Source organism: Lepeophtheirus salmonis, chromosome 3 (assembly GCF_016086655.4).
Source record: "Lepeophtheirus salmonis chromosome 3, UVic_Lsal_1.4, whole genome shotgun sequence".
Classification (NCBI taxonomy): Eukaryota; Metazoa; Arthropoda; class Copepoda; order Siphonostomatoida; family Caligidae; genus Lepeophtheirus; species Lepeophtheirus salmonis.
The window spans coordinates 11,926,739-11,952,844 of record NC_052133.2 but is presented as its reverse complement, the minus strand read 5'-3'; the positions used below and the strand labels follow the sequence as shown (position 1 = coordinate 11,952,844).

The window sequence follows — 26,106 nt, the reverse complement described above, 5'->3', positions numbered from 1 at the left end:
TTTAAACAAAGATAACTCGAGTTATGAGAATGATATAAATTGAAAAATTTATGATTTTTATACAAAGTCTCATAGTTCCAAGAACAATATATTCAAAAAGTTTAAAAGTAAATCATTTGATAGCTGGAATTAATACTAAATTTTAGTTTAAAAAAAAAGAGCTCCACCAAAAACGCTCTATATCATTGTCAATTTGAGATAAAACCACGATAATATTTCAATGTTAAAACTTATTTTTGAATTATTCTTATTTGAAAAAGTCTATATATTTTCTTTAATTTATCTCTATCTAATTTTCTCATAAATTTAAGTATATGTAGGGAGGTTTTTTTGACATTCTGGTTCAATCCTCTATTTTAAATAAACAAACTTAACTAAACATTTCTGCATCTCGTCATTATGAGTGAGTCAGGTGCCAAAAGACGGAGTATCTCAGATTTTCTAACGATGCATATGTTGAATGTCTTAAAATTTTCAGTCATGTTAACCAATCATGCATAATACATTTTATATGAACTCATGAATACATTTTCCAAGAAGTGTTGACTTATGTATCTTTCTGATTTATTGTTTACATTTAAACGATCTTTCATTTATCATTGCTTATAGAGATTTAAAAAGTAAACTTAATATTTTCTCATGTAGTACACAAAATTCATTAGTGTAAGAACTAAAAAAGACGCAATATTAGAGTACCTCTCAAAAAAGAGCAGTTGCTAAAAACTCACGTGTATTATTACTTAATTCTTTAAATATAGTTTCAGTTGTGTATTATAAAGATTGAAGTTTTGTGGACTAAGAAATGAAGTAATCCAAGGATAAAAGGATAATGAGAAAAAAATTAAATATTTAATTTTTTTTAATAATTAAATTGTAATAAATAATATAAAACTTATAATGATTTCTTCCTTATAAGTTACCATAACCCTTCTTATTTTCGGACTGTTGTATCATTTTGAGTCTACAAGACTTCAACATTTTCAAGAATATGTTACATTTTTTTATAATAAAGATAATCTTAGAAACTTTAAAAACTAGTGATTTGAAGGTATTTAAAAAAAAAATTGAGGGTGAGCGCTATTCTTATGCATATATTTAAAATATTGATCCTTTTTATATTGAGTATATATCAAACTTGGACACATTTACACTTTGACTGTTCATCTGTGAAGGTGTCAAAAATGTTCACGTCTACACATGAATTGTAGATAATACTTGTATGTCAATCAAAATTTAACAAAAGTCAAAACTTTTTACATTTTAAATTGAGAGCTTCTGCTTTATTTCCCCATGAGTCAAGGACATATGGGAAAAGTTAATATTTTTAGGGTAAATAATTACAAAAAGCTTTTTTTAAAGTTTATTAACATTCAAGAAGATATTTTTATTATTATTGACTATTTATATATAAATATGAACAAACTACATGTCAATATTCTAGTATAATTTATTGAATATTAGTGAACTCTAATCAATAATCCAGTTTTTACTTGCAGTATTTAGCACCAAGTATCTAGTATGTGTTTATTTATAAAATATTTACATGAATCAATATATGCAAAATAAATACTGCATTTTTCAAAAATATTAGAGTGACACAAACCAAAGGAGTAGCCCATTTTAGACTTTCAAAAAAAGTTAATAATTATCATAAGACAACTTCAAGAAATTGGACGACCTTAATTCCCCTGATCTCAATAATCTTGAATAATATTTTTGATTACCTCATCTCAACATTGTTGATCTCAAAGTCTAAATTAAGTATCAATGGTTCTAGGATTTTTGGCCTCCTATATTAATATATAGGAAAAATATATCTTCTCACATATAATTTAAGGTTTAAAATGGGTCTCCTTCCAGTTTAAGTAATTTCTAATGCATTTTTACGTTCATTCTCGAATATCCTTTGCTAGCCAATAGAGAAAATTTCTACTACAGACCTTTCAAAATGACGCCAAAGTATATGTGATCAAATCTTTACAAAAGTGCTGTTATAGTATAGAAAAATGTATATTTCGTCGTTTCGCGTTACTTTCATCTAAATCGCCACAAATATACCCCCATCAAGAAGAAATATGTCTAACATTTTCGAGTTTTCAATTAGATAAATGCTTCACGCCTGAAGGCTCAAAATTTGAATCATTAATCATATTTAATTTAAATATCTACCTTTTTTGAAGGCTTTCTGATATTTTCATTTGCAAACTAATTATAGGAACGTTTTCATAAAAAGTAAAAGGAGAAGATTTCAAGGGGTCACCCTGTACATACAAGTACATTAATTTATAAAATATTTGTTTACCTACAAATTTCCGTTGTGGTAAAGAATATGTTACTCAACATCAAGACACGACCAAGAGTTTGGGTAGTCAGACTCTGATTAACTAGGAGTAAGTCCAAGAAATAAATTTGATTTATATATATTTTTTAGAAACGGAAAATTTGAAGCAACTTTTTTGGTCTTAATAATAGGACCAAGAATTTCAAAAGTATAGAAGCAAATGTGGCTAAAATTTTCAAAAATTGGCATGATGTCTATAAACACATCATTAATGCAAGTACATTCAACGATAACGAAATAGATTTAAAAAATAATAATGTATCTCAATATTGGCTAGATGCTATTATATAGATATGCATGTGCTTTTATCAAAAATTCTAATTGATTACTATACTCCTATATGCAGAATACATAATGTATCTCTAAGTACCCCATTATGGGGAAAATACATGCCAAAATATAACCCATGTTGAACTTATTCAATTACGAAAAAAGCTTACATAGATTTTGATTTTTAAAAGTAATGAAGCACGCTTTCTAAAATACTTTCAAGAAAAGAAAGATAAAAAGTATGTTTAGTTTGAAGAAATTGAATGCTTCCTTGATTTATTCTATAATTATAGTTTTGCTTGTATGTACTCCGACTAAAATTATACATATTAATCTACAAAAATAGGAAAACTATTTGATAAAATAGCATACCCTTGCAATTTTAAATAGTAAAATAATTTGTAAAAGTGTGATTTTTACTGCATCTTTCAATCATTCAACTACTTTAAAAGGATCAATAATAATAGCCAGTAAATTAACTGCATTTCAATTTTTTTGCTTATTTTCTTCTTATCAGTTTTGGAAACGTTAATTTATTTAGTTATAATTAGTTTTTGTAAAGTTGTGAACATTTTTGTACTAGTATTTAATAGTATTTCAATAGTTAGGAAACTTCTAATAACTGATTTGGGGTCTTTCTACCTGTTTCTTTTGGTAGGTAAGGTTGCTAGATATACAAAGGGTAACAACGTGCTATTTCCTCATGCTAGAGGAGGGCCACGTAGAAACAAACTAAAAGTGTTTGTCCTTCTTGGGACTTGACTTTTTAAAGTTATAAGTACTATGGATGTAGATTCTAACCGTCTTTGCAGCAGGAAATTACACACACATTGCCATTTTTGTTATTGTTGCTCCGACATTTTTACAATTAAAGACACAATATATAAACAAAACTTATTTATTTTTGTTTCAGATGTTGTTTGGTTACGTCGTTATAAAAAACAAGAATAAAATCCTAACCAAATGCAAGTGTGAGTCTTGAGTTTTTACTCTGTATAATAGTGCGAAACATCTCAGCCACATCATTACCAATTTTATTTCTTTTTTGATATATAATTATTATTTTTTAATGAGATTATTGATACTTTCCATCATTCGAGTAATGCTCAAATGAAGGACATGATCTATTATACCTACATATGTCAACCTAGTTAACTCTAATTATGATCACTTAAAGTAATCAAATAAATTTATTTATTAAAATTTGTGTGTAACATGCCAAATTTGCAAATGAGTTTATAAGCTTGTAAAAATAAAAAATTACATTAAAGCAATCGTTGTTACAAATCTCGATTAAGTTTCAAGAGATTCCAAATACCAGGTGCTCCATTGAAATCTGAATACTTACTAATTTAATAATTAATGAAGTTTGAATAATATAAATTAATCTATATTTTGATATATAATATTAAAGCATAAACAATTAGTTAGAAAAAAAAATCTGAGCTCTGTTGCTTACATACAAGTAGAGAAAATGATAATTTAACCTGATCGACAAATCTCCATTTGCACACTCCAAACAGTTTGGGGTCATCAGGACCACTAGCATTAATTTTGTATATTATTATGATTGGATTAAAAAAAAAAAAAATAATAATATCTTAGAAACTAAATATTATCACATTAAAAGATATTGAATTGACGTCATTTTTTACATCTTGGTCATTAAAAGTATAAATGAAGTACGGGCATTTCATTATTAAAATAAATCTGTTCTACACAATGAATATATTTTGTTTTTCTTTTTTTTCCCCATTTGAGTCATAGATCCTTCTTTATATATACTATATACACTTATAGTTTTAGTTAAATTTTTTCATGTATTTTCATTAGAAATATACATCTTAAACGATTTCTGTGGTAGGTAAGGAGTTTTTAATTCAAAAGTTTTGTCCAAAATAGTTTTTCAGATTAAAATATTTAATAAAAAATATGAAGAAGATCAATATTTGTTAAAATTTAAAAAATATTAAACACAATATATTCGGGCCAAATTTAACTCGGAAATATTATTGTAAATAACTAAAACTCATTTGGAAAAAAGTTAAAATGCCGTTTTAATTCCATTTTTTTTAATCCATATTGTAAATTTTTGAAATTTTAAAAGATTTTTTTATATGTCCAATTGTTTTGCACCTAAATGGTTATAACTCAAGTCCTGTAATAGGCATATTTTAATATAGATATTGGGTCTTTATGTAATAAAAGTGTATATGGTACTTCTGTTATCTGTTAAAAATTTATCGTACAAAAAAAACAAATTGAAAAGTGTATTATTCCACGTACAAAATGTTTAATGAGGAATAGAAGGCATGCGTCAACCTATCATTATTTGATACAAAAAAGTAAAGTGAAATTCTCAAATCGTGAAATCCCTAAAATCTATAAACCGTGTTTTTGTTTGGAGAACAATTATATGTTAAAAAAAAGTAATAATAGCTGGAATAGGTGGTCGATCTCGATCTTGACGAACAAAGTCCAAGAATACTTTCAGAGTCATCAAAGCCATCCGGGAGTCAAATGAAAGAAATTATTTATGGCAATGAAGGGAATTGGGGGAAAAATATGGTATTTCTCAGCCCAGGGTTTCCAAAATTATCACTAATGATCTTGAGATGTATGTGTCTGGTTTGCATAAGCTTAATCTCCTAACTATAAACACAAAATGAAATATAATAGAAAAAAGCAATTTTCTTCTTAATGCCATTAGAAATGGCACACTCCCAAAACTGATTTTAGTGATGATAAATATTTCACCATCGAACCCGCAATTAATAAATGACTTCGTGATTGAAAAGAACACTGATTCAATACCATAGCAGTATGATCCCACTATCGGCGTCAGAAACCCACAGGAGTTATGGCTTAGGTTTCAGTATGTGAGGATGCAAAATATCCCCTTATTTTCATTCTGCAAGGGATCAAACTCAATTCAGAGACATAGCAGTAGCTGATATTGGAATGGGTATTGTTGCATTGGGTTTAAGAAGTAATTAGGATAATAAATATAACTATACTTGATTAAATCGGCATCCCATACTTCAAGATCCAGCCAGGCCTGATGTGAAAATAATTTGAATGGATTTTATAATGCAAAAGGGTGGCCAGCTTCAAACCCATTCATAAATCTCTTGCATTTTTCACCTTAGTCATTAATTGATGAAAAAGTATATCGTATGGTTCATCCAAATATTAACTTATTGAAGGACGCATTGTTGAAGGAATGAAATGCTATACTACTAAATGCTGTTAGTGCCTGTATAAGAGCTGTTCTGAGAAAATTGAGAAAGATTGATGCTGCGAAAGGTGGTCAAATTGAGTAAAAAAAATTATAATGATTAGTTACACTTTAAATATAAAATATGAAATTGAACTTTATCTCATTATAACTTGTTACAGAACTGAAGTTATAAACCTGTATGATTTCAGTATTTCAATTTTTTTGAAATAGAAACAGGTTATGAAAAAATAATCAATAATTTTAGAAAATTGATACGATTTCTTTTAAAAAAATTTGAAATATTATTTTATTAAATAACTTTTTCAGTAATATATGAACAGGAAATATATATATGATCAATAAAATGTTGCCCAATTTTATTGTCGTTAAACTGTCTTTTAATCATTAATAAATTAAAAATCAAAGCTATTTATCAAATATGTATGAAACCTGAGAGATAAGGAAATTTTAAGCCATAAAGTCCTTGTTTACAGAGTGGGGTATTAAAATGTGAACACTTTGAATATTAATTTTCTACGAGATATAATTTATTATTTAAGAATAAAATTTCACCAAAATTAATAGTATAAATAGATATGTGCCTGAGCTCTCTTAATAATTAATGTAGCCAACCTAAGCGGAAATGGTGTCTTCCAATTGGCGGAGGAAGGCCTGGCATCCGCTGAGAATGAATCCTCTGTCATTGCATCAAATTTTTTGGTGAGAGTGGCTTTGAGGGCCTTGGTTTTTGGGATGGGGCACTGCAGGCCTTCCCCTCGTTATGTATCTGGAGGGGAGCCAAAAGTGTCAAAAAAGTTCAAAAGAACTCGAAAGACTCATTCAAAATAATTTTGCAACCTAGGAGATGGGTTTCTTTCGTTGCTGGTATTAAAATGGGCCTCATCACCCTCACAAGGCTCTTTCCGCCCACTTTTTGAATAGCTTTCTAAAGATGTGTGGTAGTAAGCCCCAAGATCTCTTGCATTGACCCTAATGGACTTGAAGGGATAGGCCGGGGTAGTTTTCTTTAACTCCTCTGGTTCCAGTTTGGCCTTTTGACAAAACCCTTCTTTCTCTCCAACGTTTTGGACTTGCTGACGGCGTAGACGGTGGTCCTAAAGACGCCCAACTGCTTGGACTTAATACTTTCTATTAAATAGCTGTATACTCCAGTTAAAGCTCATTATTAGAGACTGAACTCGAGATTCCATGAGGAGAGTCATTGAAGTTATTTTTAATAGGAACAACCTAACACTATTTACTAGTGGTGCATTAGTTACGACTGTTAAAGGGTGGTGAGTAAGCACAGTCTGGAGCTGTTATTCTTGTTCTGAATTTACAATCTTGGAATACAGCCTTAGTATAGGCAATATCTTATTTTACATGATTCGGCAACATACCATCCTTTTTCCAAAAAGTAATCAACAAGTTTTAAAAATCAGAAAAGTTAAATTTTTGTTTCTCTTACAAAGTACATATTAAAAGTTTGTTTTTACACAGTTTTTAACATCATAATACTTAGGTGAAATTCCCCATTCTCCATTCACACAACCGTATTTTACGCAAAATATCCAAATATATGCATATCACTATAAATAATATGTACACGTTTATGGCTTCTCCCAATGACTAATTATTTTCTAGGCCTTGTTATATTTCACGCCATTATTATAGATTATATGCTTCAGATATCTGGTATCTTTTAGTAAGTTAAACTTATTATATACAAATGCAGTATAATATATTGTAAATTTTACATATATTTCTTTATGGAACAAATAATATATAATGATTGAATTGAAACATTATACCGAATGCATGGTGAGATATAATTTTTCACAATCTATCAAACTTCATTATTTTTAAGTTGCAATATGTATGAAGATTGCAAAAAAATCGTGTCATATTCCAGACTTTTATTAATATTTCTTTTTAGAGTGCTTTTATCAAAAGTGAAAAAAATAAAATAATAATCCAGTTGTGTTTAAGAGACCACAAATAATTTATTTCCTCATTTAATTATAAATTTCCTGCAAGAAAAAAGCAAACAAAATAAACTGATGAATGAGATAATTTTGTGTCCTCATTCTGTATTGTTAAACATTAAGCATGTCAAAAATTATGGTGTTTGTCAAATTTTTTAAAGTTTGTTCAAGAAATGTGAAATTTTTAAAGGAAAATACTATTCACTCACATCGATGGGGAGTGAGGCAAATATCGAAAAGTAAGAAAAAAAAATTGGTTTCAGTTAATATAGGTGAGTCTATTTAAAAGATAACTACCATTCCGCCACTTCTTATAAAAATTAATTTCGAAGAATCTTAGTAAAAATAATGGTAAACCAAGTGTCTCGCAATCGGAAGTATTACTGTATATGTAATTAATGGAATATACAAAATGCTTATATATATTCTGCTTGGCTACATGGTAGATACAAAGAAGGAGGAGTGTATGATCGAATAATGGCAGTGGTTGAGAACAAAATGATCATTGGCACATTGCAAAAGTGGGAACGATTATCATTAGAATTGTAAATTTTAAGCACTGTCGCTGTGTAAAAAAAAAACCCCCCGTAAAATGGAATGGTGCCCCTGACAATTTGAAGAATATTTGGCAGGAGATTAGCTTAGCTGACATGAAGTCTTATCATATTAGCTATTATCAGCTATCAGAGAAAGGAAATAATTACAAATGCCACTCCCCAAAGGCATAGGCCAGAGTTACTCTGATGCCAATCCTCAATTCTACTCTATGTCCAACTAGGTTTTACATTTAAAGCTTCTCGACATATATTATTCATCTTTAATGATCATATGCACACGTTGGGTACTTAATATTGGCATGGATGTTATCTCTTCATTAATGATGAAATAATAATAGTAGCTTTGGAAATAACAACTGTTTAAAATGTCAACTATAAAAAATTCCAAAGGAGAGTAAATCCTTAGAATTTACAACTTTAGTTATTCCCCCACTACCTTGAGCTATATATACATATAAACAGTGTAACAGGGATTTTTGTGTGCTATCAACTGCTTCAGGTAACATTTCAAGCAATTTTCCAATACATGTGTTGTTTTCCTTGTACATTGTTTTGATTTAATCAAAATCGGACAAAAAATGAGTGAACATGAATCAAAAAGGCAAAGGGTTTCGGGTATGCTCGACGCGAATGTTGATTCAAAATAAATTTCAAACATTGTCGGCGTGACTGTGAGGACAGTTCGGAACATCAGGGGGGCTAAGGAAAAAAGGAAAGGAATCAAAAGGAAGGCAGGAAGTGGAGGAAATGGTTTGAAGTGAGATTAAACATTTTTCAAATCGTTGGCGGCCAAGATCAAGAAAGATCCAACTGCATCAATGCGCCGTTTGGCTGACGAGTTTAACGTGTAGGAGATCACCATCAGGAAGGCAGTTCATGATTAACTCGTCCTTAAGATCTTTTCCAGGACTCCAAGAGATCTCCTCACTGACAGGATGAAGGTATTAAGGCTTGAAAGATTCAAGAAAGTCCTTAATTACTTGAAGAGTCATCCGTGGACTGTGAAGATTGATTTTATCAGATAAGAAGATCTTCCTAGTCAACCTGGTTTTAGAACCACAAATTCAATATATTTATACCAGGATCACTTGTGGAAGTCCAGGCCACCTTTAAATCAAAACCTTTGGCCTAAACAATGTGCTTATAAGTCGTGACCTCTGATGGAAAGGGGGCTGAGGTATACTAGAAGTTTTTATGTTTGAAAATCTTGCCCTGGCAGAAGGCATGCTATCCTGAGAATGACTATGTGTTGACCCAAGACAGTACCTCCAGCTATATGGCCTTGAAAACACAGAACTTCTTAAAATGAGCACTATGCTGACTTCTGGGACAAGATCTTCTATCCCTCTACCAGTCCTTAACTCAATCCCATCGACTTCAGTGTGTTATGCGTCTTAGAGAACAAGGTTGGGAAGACATCAGATAGAAATGTGCAGGTCTTGAATACCAGCATCAAGAAGCAATAGGCCTATATGTTCGACAATTATATTGTGGCAACCTGCGCCAAATTCTGACATCGTGTATAGGCTGTGATAGAAGCTGATGTCCCCCATATTGGATAATTCTTGCCAAGATTGATTGGTAAAAAGTTTTTATAATAATATTTTTCATTATACTTGTCTAATAAAAAGTTATTAAGGTTTTGGATTTCCTTCTTGATTGTGAAAAAAATTTCCCGGTCTTCCTTTCTTCAGATGATGTCTATATACAGTGTGAACAAATTACATACCTTTACTCCTTCATTATTGAACATTATTTTTTCACTTTGTTAATTAACTACTTAAAACATTACCCGAAGTATTAAACCAATTTTTGTTACAGGATACACAGTCAACCTTCTTAATATGGTCCTTAATAATTGTTCTATTTTACCCTCGTAAATATTAATTAAAATGCTTAAAAAATATTTTTTTTTAATTAATCTTAATAATAAGATTAAGTTTGTTTGTTATTATAGTTAAAACTTTATGATTATATTTTTGATCAAAACTCCTATAAAATATTAATTATTTTTAACAAATTTTAGGTTCTTAAATTGTGCTTATTAATTTCTAAAACATTTACTTACGTTTTCGATTATGCAAACGAGTGAAATAACATTCCCAGCCTGTGTATGATATTCGTCACTTCCCAGAATAAATGCTGTTGGAACGAGGACATGTAGATTGAAATAGTGGGATACAACACCTTCCTTGGTTGACACCTAAAAAAAGTTGCATGTTATGAGTACATCAAGTTAAAATTGCAGACCATTAATAAATCTTTTTTTTATATAATGAAATAGTTTAGCTAATTTTATATTTCTTTCCCTTTTATATAGATTCGTGGAACACAGAAATACCTTTGCTATTGGGAAACTGACAGGGAAAGATTTGGTAGTGAAGAAGTAATTAGTGCGAATACATAATATGGCTTGAGGTTACTCCTTGAGCAGAAACTCTATAGAATATATCATCTGCACCAAGATACTTAAATAGTGTAAGAACAAAAAAACACATATAAAATTACCAAAAAAATCATATGCAAAAAAAAATTAGCTTTTTATGATTGCTTTCTCTACCAAAAGCTTTTTTTCACTATTTGATTATACTTATTGTAGGGCTATATCTTTTTTGCAACAGTGGCGAATCTCCATAATAAGTATAATATAAATATTATGGAGATAATTAAACAAATATTTGATGAATTGACAGAAATATTCATCAATGTTATTATCACACAATGATTCATTTTTGTATTCTTTTATTCTCTACTCATTTTCCTAACATAATCATCAATAATTATGATTAAATGAATATGTTTCATATTATATCATCCATAATTTGACTTGTAACCTATAGATTTAAATTAAAAGTCGTTAAAGTCATGTAATTCGAACTCAATTTTGATGAAAATTCCAATTTGTTGACAGACCAGAAATGTGCATAAATACAGGGCCATAACTTGCAGTAGTATTAAATTATAATTTTATCTCCCTAAACATAGAAAAACGGTTAATATGTAAATATCTTAAAGGAAACATTACCAACAGCAAAAATGTAAGTGGAAAAATTACCGGCGGTGAAAATGTTTGCTGCAAAATTTATGTTCACGCTCTTATATATATGCCAGAGGTTATTTCACTAACATGAAAGATTACATTGTATTTCGTTGTCAGCTATTGATTCCTCTCATCTTTGTTTTGTAACGTGGATTGGTTAAATTATTTGAAGTTTTGTTTGGCTGTGAATCATTGCCTACTATTATTGAATAATAATTCTATAGTTGGAGTTATGAATGGGCCATTTGATTTGGAGCTTTATTTTTTTAAAGGAAAGTTTGCAAGTTGTAATGATAGTAAAAAAATGATAAACAATCAAATTTTTATGAAAAAAAAACACAACTTATTCTTTGATTGTTATTTACAGCCATTATTCATCTATACAGAGTTTTATTTAATAATTTTTTCTAATGACTGCAAAAAAAAAAAAAGAAGCTCACCCATGTTTTTCCTGACTGCAAGTAACTAAAAGTGATATGGTAGATAATATATGATAGACTCACTCACTATCTAGGGAGAGGACCCACACAAGAGGAAAATAATTATGGGTCTAACGACGTCGTTCTTCTGTTCAAATTGTATACAAATCCAATGCAAAATTGTACAACTTGGAAGCAAGGTCCAATTTTGAAATATTAAACTCGACACAAATAGAGCCTATGCTGCTCTTAACGAATTTAGTTTTTTTAAATGCATTTTGTGATTGTTCTTATTTTTTTTGGGGGGGGGCCAATAAGATTACTATTTCACAAATTTATCAAATACTTTTTTTTATTTCATTTCTCGCCTCTTTTTGCGATTGTTTTATTTCTATTCTGAAGTAATACAATTTTGCTTTAATCCCAGTTAATTTTGGAAAAAAAAAATTGTCACATATCACCTTTTTTGGGTCAGATTTTAGTCATATCTTTATTGCAAGAAAAGAAAAAAAGTTTCCAGAAAAATTGTTTCTTTGGTCATAGTCATTTGTTCGTGAAATATTTCACAAATTTTACATCTAATCATTAAAATTTATTTTGTTGCCTTCAATGTAATATCCATTCAATGCAATAAACATACGCCAACGTTCTTTCCAGTCGTTGAAACATTTTTTATATGCACTTTTTGCCATGGCCTTTAGTTCCTTCCACAAATTTTATTTTATGGATTCAATAGACTCAAAACGGGTTCCACGGAGTGGGAATTTAAGTTTGGTGAATAAAAAAAAAAGTCCCACGTAGCTAAATCAGGTGAATATAATGGTATTTATTAGGTGTTTGGCTTTGAATTCACTGACAATCATGGCTCTGTACGATGGCGTGTTATTATTGTGTAAGCTCATGACTCGTGAGAGATATTCAGGCAATGTGATAGCTCCCTTAAGCTGGTATAACGATTTTTCAACACGAGTTTCTTCACTTTTTCGATGTTTAATTCCGTGGTGGAGGAAGAAGGCTGCCCAGAACGCGACATGTCTTTGTCTTGAGCATTTAGTAATACTTATATGCACGAGTTTTTGATAAAATTGATTTACTAAAAACTTTTTCTAACATTTTCAACGCGTCAGCATATGAAATTTATTCGCAACACAAAATTTAAGGAAAACTCTTTGTTCAATAAAATTTAGTTACCAAATATACCGTGTGTGTACATATATATTAACTCTTGTTAGCTGATTAATGGAAATCTCCTTGAGAGCAACTCTTCTACCTATATCATATATATATATATATATAAGTATGTAACTTATCAATCATAAAGTTAGACATTTATGCAAACTATTTTATTTTCCGATAAAAAGATTAATTATTATTTGTTAAATGGCAGATTATTCATTAACTTTCTAGTAAAAAGTAAGTACAATTACATCAGAGTGGAAATAATACTTACAACCTTGAAAATCCTGAGCAATGTACCAGTCTTCCACACCGATTCTCAATTCAAAACTTTCTAGCACAAAAGTCATGCTTAATCATGTGATATGAATAATGCTGAATAGAAAACTATCATGTAATTGAATGGAGAAATAATTGTTTTTGATCTAAATTGCTCCAAATTACTAATTGCCAAGTCCGAAATATTTTTCGGACAACACACTAATAAGCCTATTTCAGAGCGTCAGAACAAAATTGAAGTTATATTAACAACATGTTTAGATTACATATTAATCAACAAAGTGGCCGATTCCTCAGTAAATCCCTAATTTCAATAGATGTTATGTATGCCATTAAAACTGTTTAACCATTCATAGTCCTTCAAGCATGATCATTTAGGTCATACACACCTAATGACTTTCACTTACAGAATACTCGTATTAAAATGATTTTTTTGCTTGGTAGTATTATATTGTGCAATATTTGAACTGTCCTTTCCTAAGATAATTAATCTTCGATAGAAGTAATAAAGAGTAGTATGTAATTAATGATGTACCCTTTACATAATTTCTTAAATAAATAAAAAGTGGTGAAAACATATCAAGGTATGAGGGTTTTTTTTGTTACATAAATACAAACGTGGGAAACAAATGTTTCATATTAATCGAAGTCAAGAAGAAAGTAAAAATAATTACTAATATTATTTATGTGTCACGTCATATTGAACACAGCTTTGTTATAATTTACGATCTTGTACCTTGAGTTAGTAATGTGATATGTTTGTACGAAAGAGAAAAGGAAAAACAAATAAATAAAAAAAATATTAGGAGCAGATTTTGATTAGAATTATATGTAAAGCATTTTTTAAAAGTATTTTTGATCAATAAAAATTGTATATTTATTTATTTCTATGAGTTATTATTAGTTCACATTTATAGTACAATTTTTTTAAGTTTTTTTTTGCAACATTTTAATTACTACATAAAGTAATTTATACATTTTTCAAAGAAAAATATTAGATAAAAAATAAACTAGGATACGAATGATTAGAGTTGTAGAAAATATGACCTAAACACTACAATATTTTTTCTAGTTTGCAATTCGATTAGGTTTTATATTTATTTTATGTTCCAAAGCTGTTATCACTATTCTACATTTCTTGAGAAGAGGAAATCTAAGTATCAAGTCATCACTAGTGCGAACGTTCATGAAAGACAAAGTAAAAGATTTATGATTTGAAAAATATTCTTATTGAAAACTACTAATGGTTTAAAAATATTTGCCATTAGATGGTAATAAATACATTTGAACTATTTGTAAGTTTAGGTTAAGTGTGATTTTGGCGGGTAATTTAGAACGGCCAATCCGTTTATTGCCCCTATATACATTTTGATCGATAATTTACAAAACCACTGTTTCATAAAAATCCGTTAGCAGGCTATTTATCACGTAGGATTTATTTACATTGCTACCGGTTATTACTCAAACAAACTTTGTAATAATTAATTATTTACCGTATTTATAATATCATTCGTGTTTTTGATGAATGAAAACTACTAAAGTGATATTTTTTATTCTATAAATAAGGAATGTCTTAAATTGCAGAAATAAACTACGTGTACATCCAGATAGGTGTAATAACTTTGTTCTGGAAAAATAAATTTTTTATAAAAAAAAATTCAAAATTTGATATTAATTCTCAAAAAGTTAAGTTTTTTGTGGAGAAAAATAAAAATCTACAGTTGTTTACAAAAAATATAATTTTTTGAAAAAAAAATTTCAATTATAATATTTTTTGAAAAAAATTTCAGATATCAAATTTTTTGGAAAAAAAAAATGTATAGGTCCATAGCTATTCATAGAAAATTAAATAAAATTTCAAATATTGAAAATTATATGTATATTACATTTTCTACTATAAATCAAAAATTTCTTACAGCCCCTCCAGGCCACCCCCTGCGGATGCAGACTTGTAAAATATTATTTTTAAAATCACAAGTACCCTCTGGAGTGCTTCCAAGTACCCCAAGGGGTACGGATACCCCTATTTGAGAACTACTGATCTAGATAGTATACTTATCTAACCAACATGGATACTAATTTTTGCCGGCTCTCATAAATAATATATATAAAATGAAAACTCACACATATATAAGATATATTATAATCCTTCGTTTTTTTTTCTTCATTATGGCAAAAATAATGAGGGTTAAAATTTCATATTTACATAATACGTGAATGTGTGAACATTTATTATTTTTTTATATCATAGTTTAGTAGCTATTCATTTAAAAACTCATAAATAGGCAAAAGATGAAATAATAATGATTTTTATATTCTATGCTTTTTTTTTTTTTTTTTTTTTGATAGGCCATTATAATATATAGTATGGATATATAGAGTTATAAAGTCTCTGTAATTAGATATAAATCCATTTTAATAAGGGAACTTTTTTTTATAGTAGTGATAGGTTTTTTTTTAAATTTTATGGCGTAAGTGTTTTTTTCTTTTTTAATTTTGAAGACTTATAATAAAATAAATATTAAAAAACTATTTTTAAAAATAAGAAAATGAAATATTAAAAAACTGTTTTTAAAAATAAGAAAATGAAATATTAACTAATTTTGTTATTCGAGCAGCGGGAATACCTGGCATTGCTAGAACTTATTAGATGTTGACAACAGAGAAATTGACAGACTTTGCTTTATTAATATAGATATGTACTCCTTTAACATTAACTTTATTTTTTCATGTAGCCTGTCTTCCGAACTAAAAAATGTCTCAAAATCAATTTGTAGTTAGCCTAATCTTTTAATATTTAGAATTATTATTCAATAGTGGTTGGTCATTGTCAATTCCTAAATATAATTTAACCAAGCAACATTAAGTACACTGATTATAAGAAAAGAAGCAGAAATATTGAATGAAACTGATAACGTAATAAACCACAGGTTAGGGCATCAATACGGGGATTGTTAATTAATGTTTTTTATCATTACCATGAAAAGGTTTAGCAATCATTTTTGGATATTCTGTTTCCGCCGTCCTTTTTACAAAAACAATCTATATAAATCGTTTAGTCATATCGAGCAATGAGCAAAAAGACAGCGCATTTCAGATCTCCTAGATGCTTGAGTTGATGTAATGAAGAATACATACATTGTTAAGTGTATTAGGAGCCTGGTTTTTAAGTTGGCCGAGATGAAAAAAGGATAAGACCTCTGCAGAATGTCAGGAAGTGGAAGGCATAGTTGAAAGAGGGATACAATGCTCTTGTTAAGTTTGGAGAAGAATATAAAGAAGGATCCCACAAGTAGATGGATCATCTCACCAATGACTTCTTTGTGGCTCTTAGGACCATATGGAGGACTATAAAGCACGACTTGGGATTAGTTTATTTTACAAGGATCCCACACCACCGTCTGGCAAAGGGTATGAAAGCTAGGAGGCTCGAGAGGTGGAAGAAAATCCTCACAAAATAATGGTCTTCGGGGGTTAACCTCTGATTGAGAAGAAGATACATCCGTTGTTTTTCATAACTGGAAAGAAAATCGGTCAGTAGGCCTAATATAAGGTGCTTAGGTTGACCATCTTGCCAAGACTGAAAAGTAACTACCCTTTGGGAATGTAGGGGTCGACTCAGGACGACGCTCCCTCTCAGTCGTCCGCCTAGTGCAAAAAGTTATGCACAGACAAAATGGCTCGATTCTGGTCCAAAGAGATATGGCACCTTCCTAACCAGATTTGAACCCACTTTACTTTTCTTTATCAGGCACATTGTAGAGGGAAAACAATGAGACCTCACACCCAAATGAGGACTCACTGAAGTTCTCCGTAGTGGCTGCGTGGGACAACTTGTCAAATAAATTTGTTATCAACTCCTGCATAGCCTGCAGGCAAAGTGTAAAGGCAGTGATTGATAATAAAGGTGGTCATATTATAAAAACTTGTCTATATATTTTAAATAACATTTTTTTTTGCCTATTATTGAAAATATAAAATTATTGATGTAATTCTCAATCCATCTCTGGAGTCCACGTTTTACTGCAGATACCCTGTATATATTCTTTTATTGGTAAGATAACATATGCTTTTCTTTTCTTTTTTGTTAAGAGCTTTTGCTACACAAACTCGTTGCTAAAACTCATCTAAAGTCACAGAAAATATATGTAGTCCTTTTTTTCTTATTGAGTATGACGCATTGAGATTTAAATACAAGCGCTCTTTGTTATAAATGAGTCTTTCACTGACAAATAAACAACAGACATACAAAATTTGCTTCATCATTATATACTAATCACTATATATCAAACAGAAGAGAGAAAAAACAAGAAATATGAACGATTTTATCTGGATGCCAGATGGCGCAGAGATTGAGATTTAGTTGAAAAATTATTGGTTTAGGGAACTCATCATTAAACATATTATTATTTTCGTTTAAAATAATATAATAATTACCATTCTAGTCTTTTTTATAAATACAATTGACTATTTTAACCAATTCCAGTTTTAATATTGTTATTAAAATATTTGTTTAATCATTTCTCTCATAACGTTGCGCAGGATCAACCCTTCAGAAAATGGTAATTATAGAAAAATGGAATTTGTGGTAGCATGCTGAATTAGTAGATGCATTTCGAACATATTTTTTTCATATAATTTGTTTTATAAATACATTCTAAAATTGTCTTAAATCATTTTTTTTCTTCTTGGGCATGTTTCTTATACTCAAAGCATTGCAAAAAAGTAATAGCAAATTTTATATTCCTCCAATTTTTAATTCATGGGAGAAAGGGTAAATTTGGAAGTTATAATCTAAAGGTATTGTACTTTATTTATAATGTATATTTATGTGTGTCTTTTGATAAATATATATATAGACGCTACGCTTAGTAGTGATATCAGTAGGTTGTGTTCTTATATGTAATACTACCCACAGTCAAAGAACTTTTAGGTCTGTAACATTCAAATATTCAAATAGTGTTGGTATATTCACCTACTAATTTTGTCACGATATCAATATTTTCACAACAATTCCTGTACCAAAATTTGTACCATATTTTGATGCTTTTTCCACAAATAATATAGAGAAAAAATGTCGTAAAGGGAAGTTTACATTCGATTCAAGGGGTGTCCGGAGGAGTTTGTATTGATTAATTAGGTAGTTCGTCCAAGATGGACTAGTTAAGAAATTTGTAATCTTTATAATAGACAATTTTCATTATTCTTTTTATAGAGTAAATAATTGTAGATCAATGTGGGCTTTATATTCAAATCTATGGAGCTATATTCAGATGTTTGCCTATTTTTCAAAACAGCGGTAAACCCCAATTTTTTTATTCATTCATTAAGTGATTTGTCATGAACATTTTTTAACAAGATTTAAATCTTGATTAAAGTTGAGAATCTCTGTTTGATTTATGAGATATTTGACTCCTATATAATTAATTTTTCTTTCATTCCATCGTGGGATTTTTACTCGTTTTTGCACTCCGAATAATTAATCAAAATAATTAATTAATAAAAAAGTTGAAGTTAATTAATTAATTTAATGATACAAGTGCCATCCAGAATCACTTTGGTCAAATATTTGTCTGACTTATTTTGTCTGGACATGCCTTATGTATAGGTAAAACAAATACTCTCTCACAAAGGAACAACGAAATTATGGAAACTAGAATATTTGCTTCAAGGCTCACTTTCACTAATTGAAAAAAAAGGATCTAGGAAATTTTTGTTCATTTGATACTTTCCATACAACTCTTCATAATTATCTTGTATATTTCAAAGATTATTTAACCTATCCAACAAAAATTACACTATTTTTTTGTTTGTCTCCTGATACCAAAATAGGTTGAAATTTTTAGATTTTATACTCTTGTGTTTCAATAGAGTCAGGCTTTAACTGTTTGGTATTTTTTCTGCTTTAAGAAGTAAAGTTTTTTATGGGACAATTCAATTTATCAATAGGCTATATGAATATAACAAAATAGACTAGAGGGAAGAATATAAAACTCAAAAACATTAATTTTCTAATTGAATATCTCTTAAAAGTGGAATTTTGGATTGATATTCAATAATATTATATTCTTTGTCTGAAAATTTGACAGCTGGTATGGAAACATTAACAGCTGACTCCCCATGGTCTATGGCGACTTGGATTAAATTGGAGAAACATTTTCCTATTGTACAAAAAAAGTACATAGACAATAGTTTGAAGATGCGTTATACAACTCTGTTACGCTTTGCGAATGTGAAAGATGTGTAAGTTGTGTTTATACGCATGTACAACTGTTATAAGCAGGAAATAATGTACACTGGCACAAAAAAGCTTGAAAAAAAACAAAAAACACTTTTTCGTCATTTTCATCAATGTTTAAAACTTTATGAATATTATTTACTTTAATCCAACTAAAATTATAATCAAAAAATAGATTCATGAAATATATTTTAATTACTTGTCTGTGAAAATTCAGCTGTTTTGGCAAGGCTTAAGTTCATATGTAATGTTTCTCTGTGGCATGTACGCAAGATTAGTAGCCAATTCCTTCCAGAATGGTTATCATTCTAACCTGAAGACACAAATTGTTCCTTCTGGACAGAGATTAATTGGAAAGAAGTTTGTTTTTCAACAAGATAAAGACCCAAAACATATATCCAAGCTCTGCAAAAACTTTTTGCAAAATAAAGAAGCCTCTCACATCTGATTTATTATGCAATGGCCAGCTCAATCTCCTGATTTGAACCCAATAGAGCTATTGTGGGAACACCTAGACAGAGAATTTGGAAAAAGTGTCCCCCAAGTAAGTGGAATATTTTAAGGAATGCTTTAAATGGTATCACACCTACCTATCTTGAAAGGATAACATCAAGATTGGCAAAAGTCTGTAAAGCAGTTATTGTGGCAATGGGAGGATTTTTTGATGAGACTAAAATTTAAACAAAAATACTTTAATTTTTTTACAAATAATTGTTAATACCCATATTGAACCTTTATTTTTTAAGCTTTAAATAGCCTAATTGCTGTGTTACCTGATGATAAAGTCATAGGTAGTTAGAAAAATAAGTGAAATTCCATTTTTTCCAAACTTTTTCTTGCCAGTTTATGTAGTTGTAAATATGTTGGAGTAAAGCAGAATCGAATGATTATACAATAATATAACTGTGTCAGATGTTAAAACGAACCTGGAATGCATTAATAGGGCCCACCTGTCTGTTTGGACAGCATATACACTGTATGGATCTGTCCGGTAGGTCAATTTACCTGTCCCAGACCGTCGGACTAGTGATAATGTAAATCCCTGTAATATGGAGGATCAACTTACAGGATACCCTATGAATGTGATTATCAACGTACTTTTACAAAATGTCATAGAATGTATGAAACCATACGAATTCATACTTTAAGGATCAATAATTATTGGCATAAATTATCAAAATGATTTTATATCAATTCCTTTCATTTAGTCTCATAATAAGTATGTCACGTTACTGAAGTTAGGCATAACCCTATATAAATACATCATTAACAATATACAGGGTTGTCCAAAAGTCTTAAACCCATAAGATTTGGCACATAATATTTTGGTGGTAATGTATTCTATCTGCAATTTGATTTTTTGTAACACAATCTGGGTTACATACTTCTCTTTGCTATAAAACGCATGTCATTAATGTTTATTTCATAAGTCGGAATGCATCATTAAAGAAAAACAATCGAAAATCTCTATAATTCTGGAAAATAATTCAACCAAATATTTTGGATATTGATACCTTCAATTAGTCTCTGTTTTGAAAATATAACATCAATAAGATTCGAGAGACTGAAAATATTGATGACTAGCCAAGAAATGTACCCTCAAGTTCACCTAGTTAAAGATTAAAGAAAACTTTACACGAACCGAAACAATGACTAAAAATGGCAAAGGAATTTGATCTCCTTTGTCATTTTGAGTCGTTGTATCAAGGATTTTGATGATTTAAATCATTCATACCAATCTAAAGATTCTCTCAGCTTTCGTTTCGGTAAAAATGTCACGGAGGAAGTGTTTTGAAAAAAGTCCAAATTTATTAGAATTTTGCACACTTTTGTATATTTTCTTTTCCAATGAGAAGAATTGGAACATGGGTAAAAATTCAAAAAAAGAAGAAAAAACGACCAAATTTTAGGCTGCTTATCAAAAAGAGTCTCTTTAGACCTCCAAACTGTTCCAAAGTGAGTTAATAGCCGATCCCTTATGGTTTGGCAGGGGTTTCAAGAAAAAGAGAAAAACTTCTCTTGGATTTTATCCCTCAAGGCCTTTGTATGAAGACGTTTTTTAACATTTCATATATTATTGAGTCTTTATTCATTGCATAGTTTGAGACATATTCATCCAAACGAAAAAAGTGACTTTTCAGTAAGACGGAGCTACAATACATAACAGCATTCAATACCAATAGCAGCTTAAAGCAAAGATTCCATTCTGGGACAAGTCTATATTACACCCTTCTAGTTAAGATCTTAACCAGCTCAACTACTTTGTACAAGATTATCTCAAGTAGAAGATAAAACACGTCAATATTCAAATTTTGCCACAATTGAGACAGATATGGTGCATGCAGCGTGTTAAACATTTCAATCTTGTTGAAGAAAAGTAGTTGATAAATGAGGAAGATAATTCCAATAAGTTATAAAATGTAAAATTAAGTATAATTAATTTTCTGAAATATTAACTTTTAGTGTCTTACTCTAAGAAATAATTGAAATAATAAAAAATATAGAGGTTTAAAACTTGTGGTCAACACTGTATATCTTATTATAAAAACCCTTAAAATAATGTTCGACTGTGATCCATTATCTTCACTTTGAATATAATGTAATAGTTATTAAATGACATTTTGTGTTAACAGATAATGCAGTGTAAAAAAATGATTTGTATGACGAAGCTTCTTTGTAGATTATACTTTTAATATAGAATAGAATAGATAAATAAACGATATTTATTGCGGGTTATCATAATATTTCTGTTACAAAAAAAAAAAGTTTACCACAAATCTAAAAAAAGAATTTTCAGCAAAATAGAAAAAAAACCCTCACTTTCTTTTATAGTATCTTTTGGTAAACTATAGATATTTTGATATTATCATATCAATATCCATATAGAAAAATCTTTTTAGCTATCTCTTTTGAATCAAAAAACAACTGAATACTGTGTGTTGTAGATATATCTGCAAAAACTTTAAAGCCTAGTAGATAAAAAAAACCTATAAGTTGAACCGTATCATTTTATTAATCAATTAATTAATGTTCTCTGGCTGATTCCTCAGCAACTTTTGGACGACGTCTGAAAAATTTGCAACACTTGCCGATCTACACAGAGTCCAACATTGTAGTTTTATTCTCAGTCCTTCCCACAAACATAGTTTTAGATCCAGTTAGTTATGTGGCTTTTTAAGGCCAGCAAGAAACAGCTGTCAAATTTTCTTCTCAATCTATTTAGTAGTTTGTGAGTTATTGTGCTTAGTGTGACACCATTTTTGTTATTTTCAAAAATAACCAATCAAATACAATTTCATATTTTAATTGTTTGTTTCTTCTTAATGATAAATAATAATGGGGGATCTTGTCCATTAAGCAAATAAAAATATAACAATAATTTTTTTTTTTAAAACAATTTTGAACGAAAAAAACACTTTTTTCCCTTTTGAGCTTCCTTGCAGATTTATCAGATACACCCTATAATGTACTTCTACTTTGTATTCATATGCTTAGTAGTAGTTAAAGTAATCGGAAGCTCTTATTTCTCAAAGCGAGGGATGTATAAATTCAGATCATGTAAGATTGTGAATTATTCTGTATTTGAATTTACATATATCTACTTCTTAGTTTGAATGATGGATTTTTGTACAGATAAATGTAGGGAAGTGAGTAGGAAAAAGTTTTTATCAAAGACTAAGAAGCAAAAACTATATATGCACTGTACATAGGTCTGTGTCTAATTAAGTTTTCATTCAGTAAAAAAAAGTATTTAATTTACTTGTCACTACAAACTACAAAGACTTTTTATCGATGATCAAAGGGAAAACGTGACAAATTTCCACTATAAACAAAATGACTATAAGGAAAAAAATACATTCTGAACAACAAGAGATATAAGAAAACTTTTTTTTAAATTTTCGGAGATTTTTATTTACTTAATTACATGATAGAATCCTTAATAGATCAATGTGGTTGATATTTGTATGTTGTTGTTGTTTTTTGGTTATACGTGGTGTACATATTAATAGTTGAAGAGTGAAATGATCCTAAACCAATTATATTTGGAAGTAGGACAGGGCAGTTTTTTCTTTTTTTCTTTTCGTTTCTAAGAACTCAGATCTATTGTAGATTTTTGTGCGTTGCTGTTTTTCTTACTTTGTTTATTATTATGTTTGATTAAGTGGGTTCAGGATACGTGGTTATCATTATTTATTATTATGCGTGGTAAAATTAGCAGATGAAGTCACTATGGAAGATCAAGGAAGAATTTGAATCCATTATCGGTAATCGAATTCTAGGGATTAACAACAGGATTGTACGTCATAAGACAAGAAAGCCTTTCTTCATGAGCCAACAAATTTCATTCTTTCAAAAAATGGGCGATATAAATCTACTACAGAGTCGTCACATAAAAGAAAGATTGAACATATCAAATTTTACACCTTGCTCTTTGATCAGCCCTGCGTTTGCCATTTCTTCGTGAAATGGCAAAGTATATGGTAACACTCCCAATTATAATATATCTATTAGTGAAAAGAGTAAAATTGGTTCACTTTTCTGGGAGACGCGTGATTTTATAATTTAATATTAATGTGTGATTACATAATTTCAGAACGATCAGGGTTGGAATTATTTGTTGGCTCTAGCTTGTTATTTAATTTAAATTCGCCTGTTTATTTAATTTATAATTGGATATGAAATAACGTGGGCTAGCCAGCCTACAAAAGGAAAATTAATTTTTCTTTTTGTATGTTATAAAAACGATAGATGTTTTTTTATTATTATCTTCATTCAATTACTACACTACTTTAATTTTTCTCCCTTTCCTTTCTTAAAATGTAGGCCTGAGCTTTTATTGTCGCGGTTTAGGTCCACTTTTCTTTTCTACAGCCCCTCCTGTTGAGCCTTCCACTGAATAATGCTCTTATTGTCATTATCTTGTTATTTAAGCATGGTATTGGACATTGGAGCAAGAGACGGTGTGGAAAATCTTATGACAACTCATTCCTGTATCAAGAAGCTCTGACATTTCTTTTGCCCCGTCTCAGTTATCTTTGGTCAGATGAAGAAATTTATAAAAAAATAATTTTCTGTGTTTTTATTTTATTTTATTAGAAAATGTACTTAAGTTTTAAAGTTATTAAACAATTAAAATACATACTAATCTTGAATAAAAGTATAATATTGATATAAGTAACTTTTTCCTCACTGAACGAAGGAAATTTCATTTCCTCCCCTTCTCCACATCCCTGTTTCTCACATATTCTCATTCAGTGTGCGCGTTCGTACCGTAGTGGTTGTATTGGAGAGCGTGCCCACACTAACTAAATCCCTGCACAGCAGCCTCTAGGTGAATGGAAGGGGAAAAAAGGAAAAGTAACCGTCAAGCTAGCCAATTGCTGGTAGTGAAGATAATTCTTACTGCCACAACCTAATCTAGATTATAAATATAAAAATAGCTAAAAACTGTCTGTTTTCATTGCTGTAACAACTGATATTTCAGAAACAAATCAGTAAATTTTTTTAGTAAATCAATGAAACCTTTCCAAAGTTTTATTCACGATGCGTTAGGACACGTTGTTTATGTGCTCAATAAGTAACTAGGTAGAACATCAAATAAATAATATCCTATAGATTAAAATTTTGTGTGAATATTTTACTTATAAATAAATAAAAAACCCGTTAAATAATAATTATTTTCTCTATAAAAATTTGAAAGCTCAAGCCTCCATAAAAAATTACTTTTATATACAGTCTATGTCATTTCACTATCACATTGTTGACATTACTTTGTATAATATATTATACACAAACGACTCAACACCTGCTCAAAAAACAAAACAAAAAAAGCACACACAATACAAATAACCCTGTCCTGTATATATTATTTATCTTATTAAATAACAAATAAATATATATAATATACAGCCAAATACAGTAAAACCTTGATTAACATAACACTTTAGTTTATATAAAAAATCAATTATTAGAAACTATACTCTTAAACTCCTTTTTGAAGGCCCAACTGACTGCAATTGAAAAGTTTAAATATCACTTTTGTGTTCTATGGCTTAAATAACAATAATAAATGTGAATTTATGGCCGCAGAGTTTCAAGATCTCAAATTTTTTTCATAGTGTTATATTAGATTAGATTTGACTTCAATGAAGTAGTGAATTTTTTTATTTCATTATATTTCTGAGTATGGATGTTAAATTATCCGGAAAATAAATTAAAATGAATATCGTTAAATTGTAAGCTTGGTTGGAATATAATCGATAGATTCTGAATATTTTCTCTTTCACAGACACACAGAGCACTTTATCGTCAGTAAAGAGATGGGTATCCCAAGTTGACCTTGATGGATTTTGTAAACCCGGCCTTGAAGGTAGTCTTCTTCTTTTGAAACTTGTCTTGCACTTTCCTGGTGATGATTTTGGATGATCTCGGATTATGGCGATTGCTTTTGCTTCAAGGGGCGTGTGGAATAATTTGGTGATTGTGTTTCTTCTAAGCTGCTACATATTGACTACTCACTCAAAATGAACACATACAGAAATGTATTTTTTTAGTCACCTTACCCTCTTTTATTGAGCAAA

General features: G+C 29.6%; 1 protein-coding gene across 2 annotated transcripts in view; it reads right to left on the bottom strand.

Annotated features, from left to right (window-relative positions):
- Nucleotides 1-26,106, bottom strand: part of dpr12 (defective proboscis extension response 12) — a 382,253-nt gene that overhangs the window by 100,670 nt on the left and 255,477 nt on the right. For both annotated transcript variants that reach the window (XM_040708020.2, XM_040708021.2), the window contains exon 5: nucleotides 10,442-10,576. In XM_040708020.2, the coding sequence (XP_040563954.1) occupies nucleotides 10,442-10,576 (135 nt within the window). The remainder of the gene's footprint in view (nucleotides 1-10,441; nucleotides 10,577-26,106) is intronic.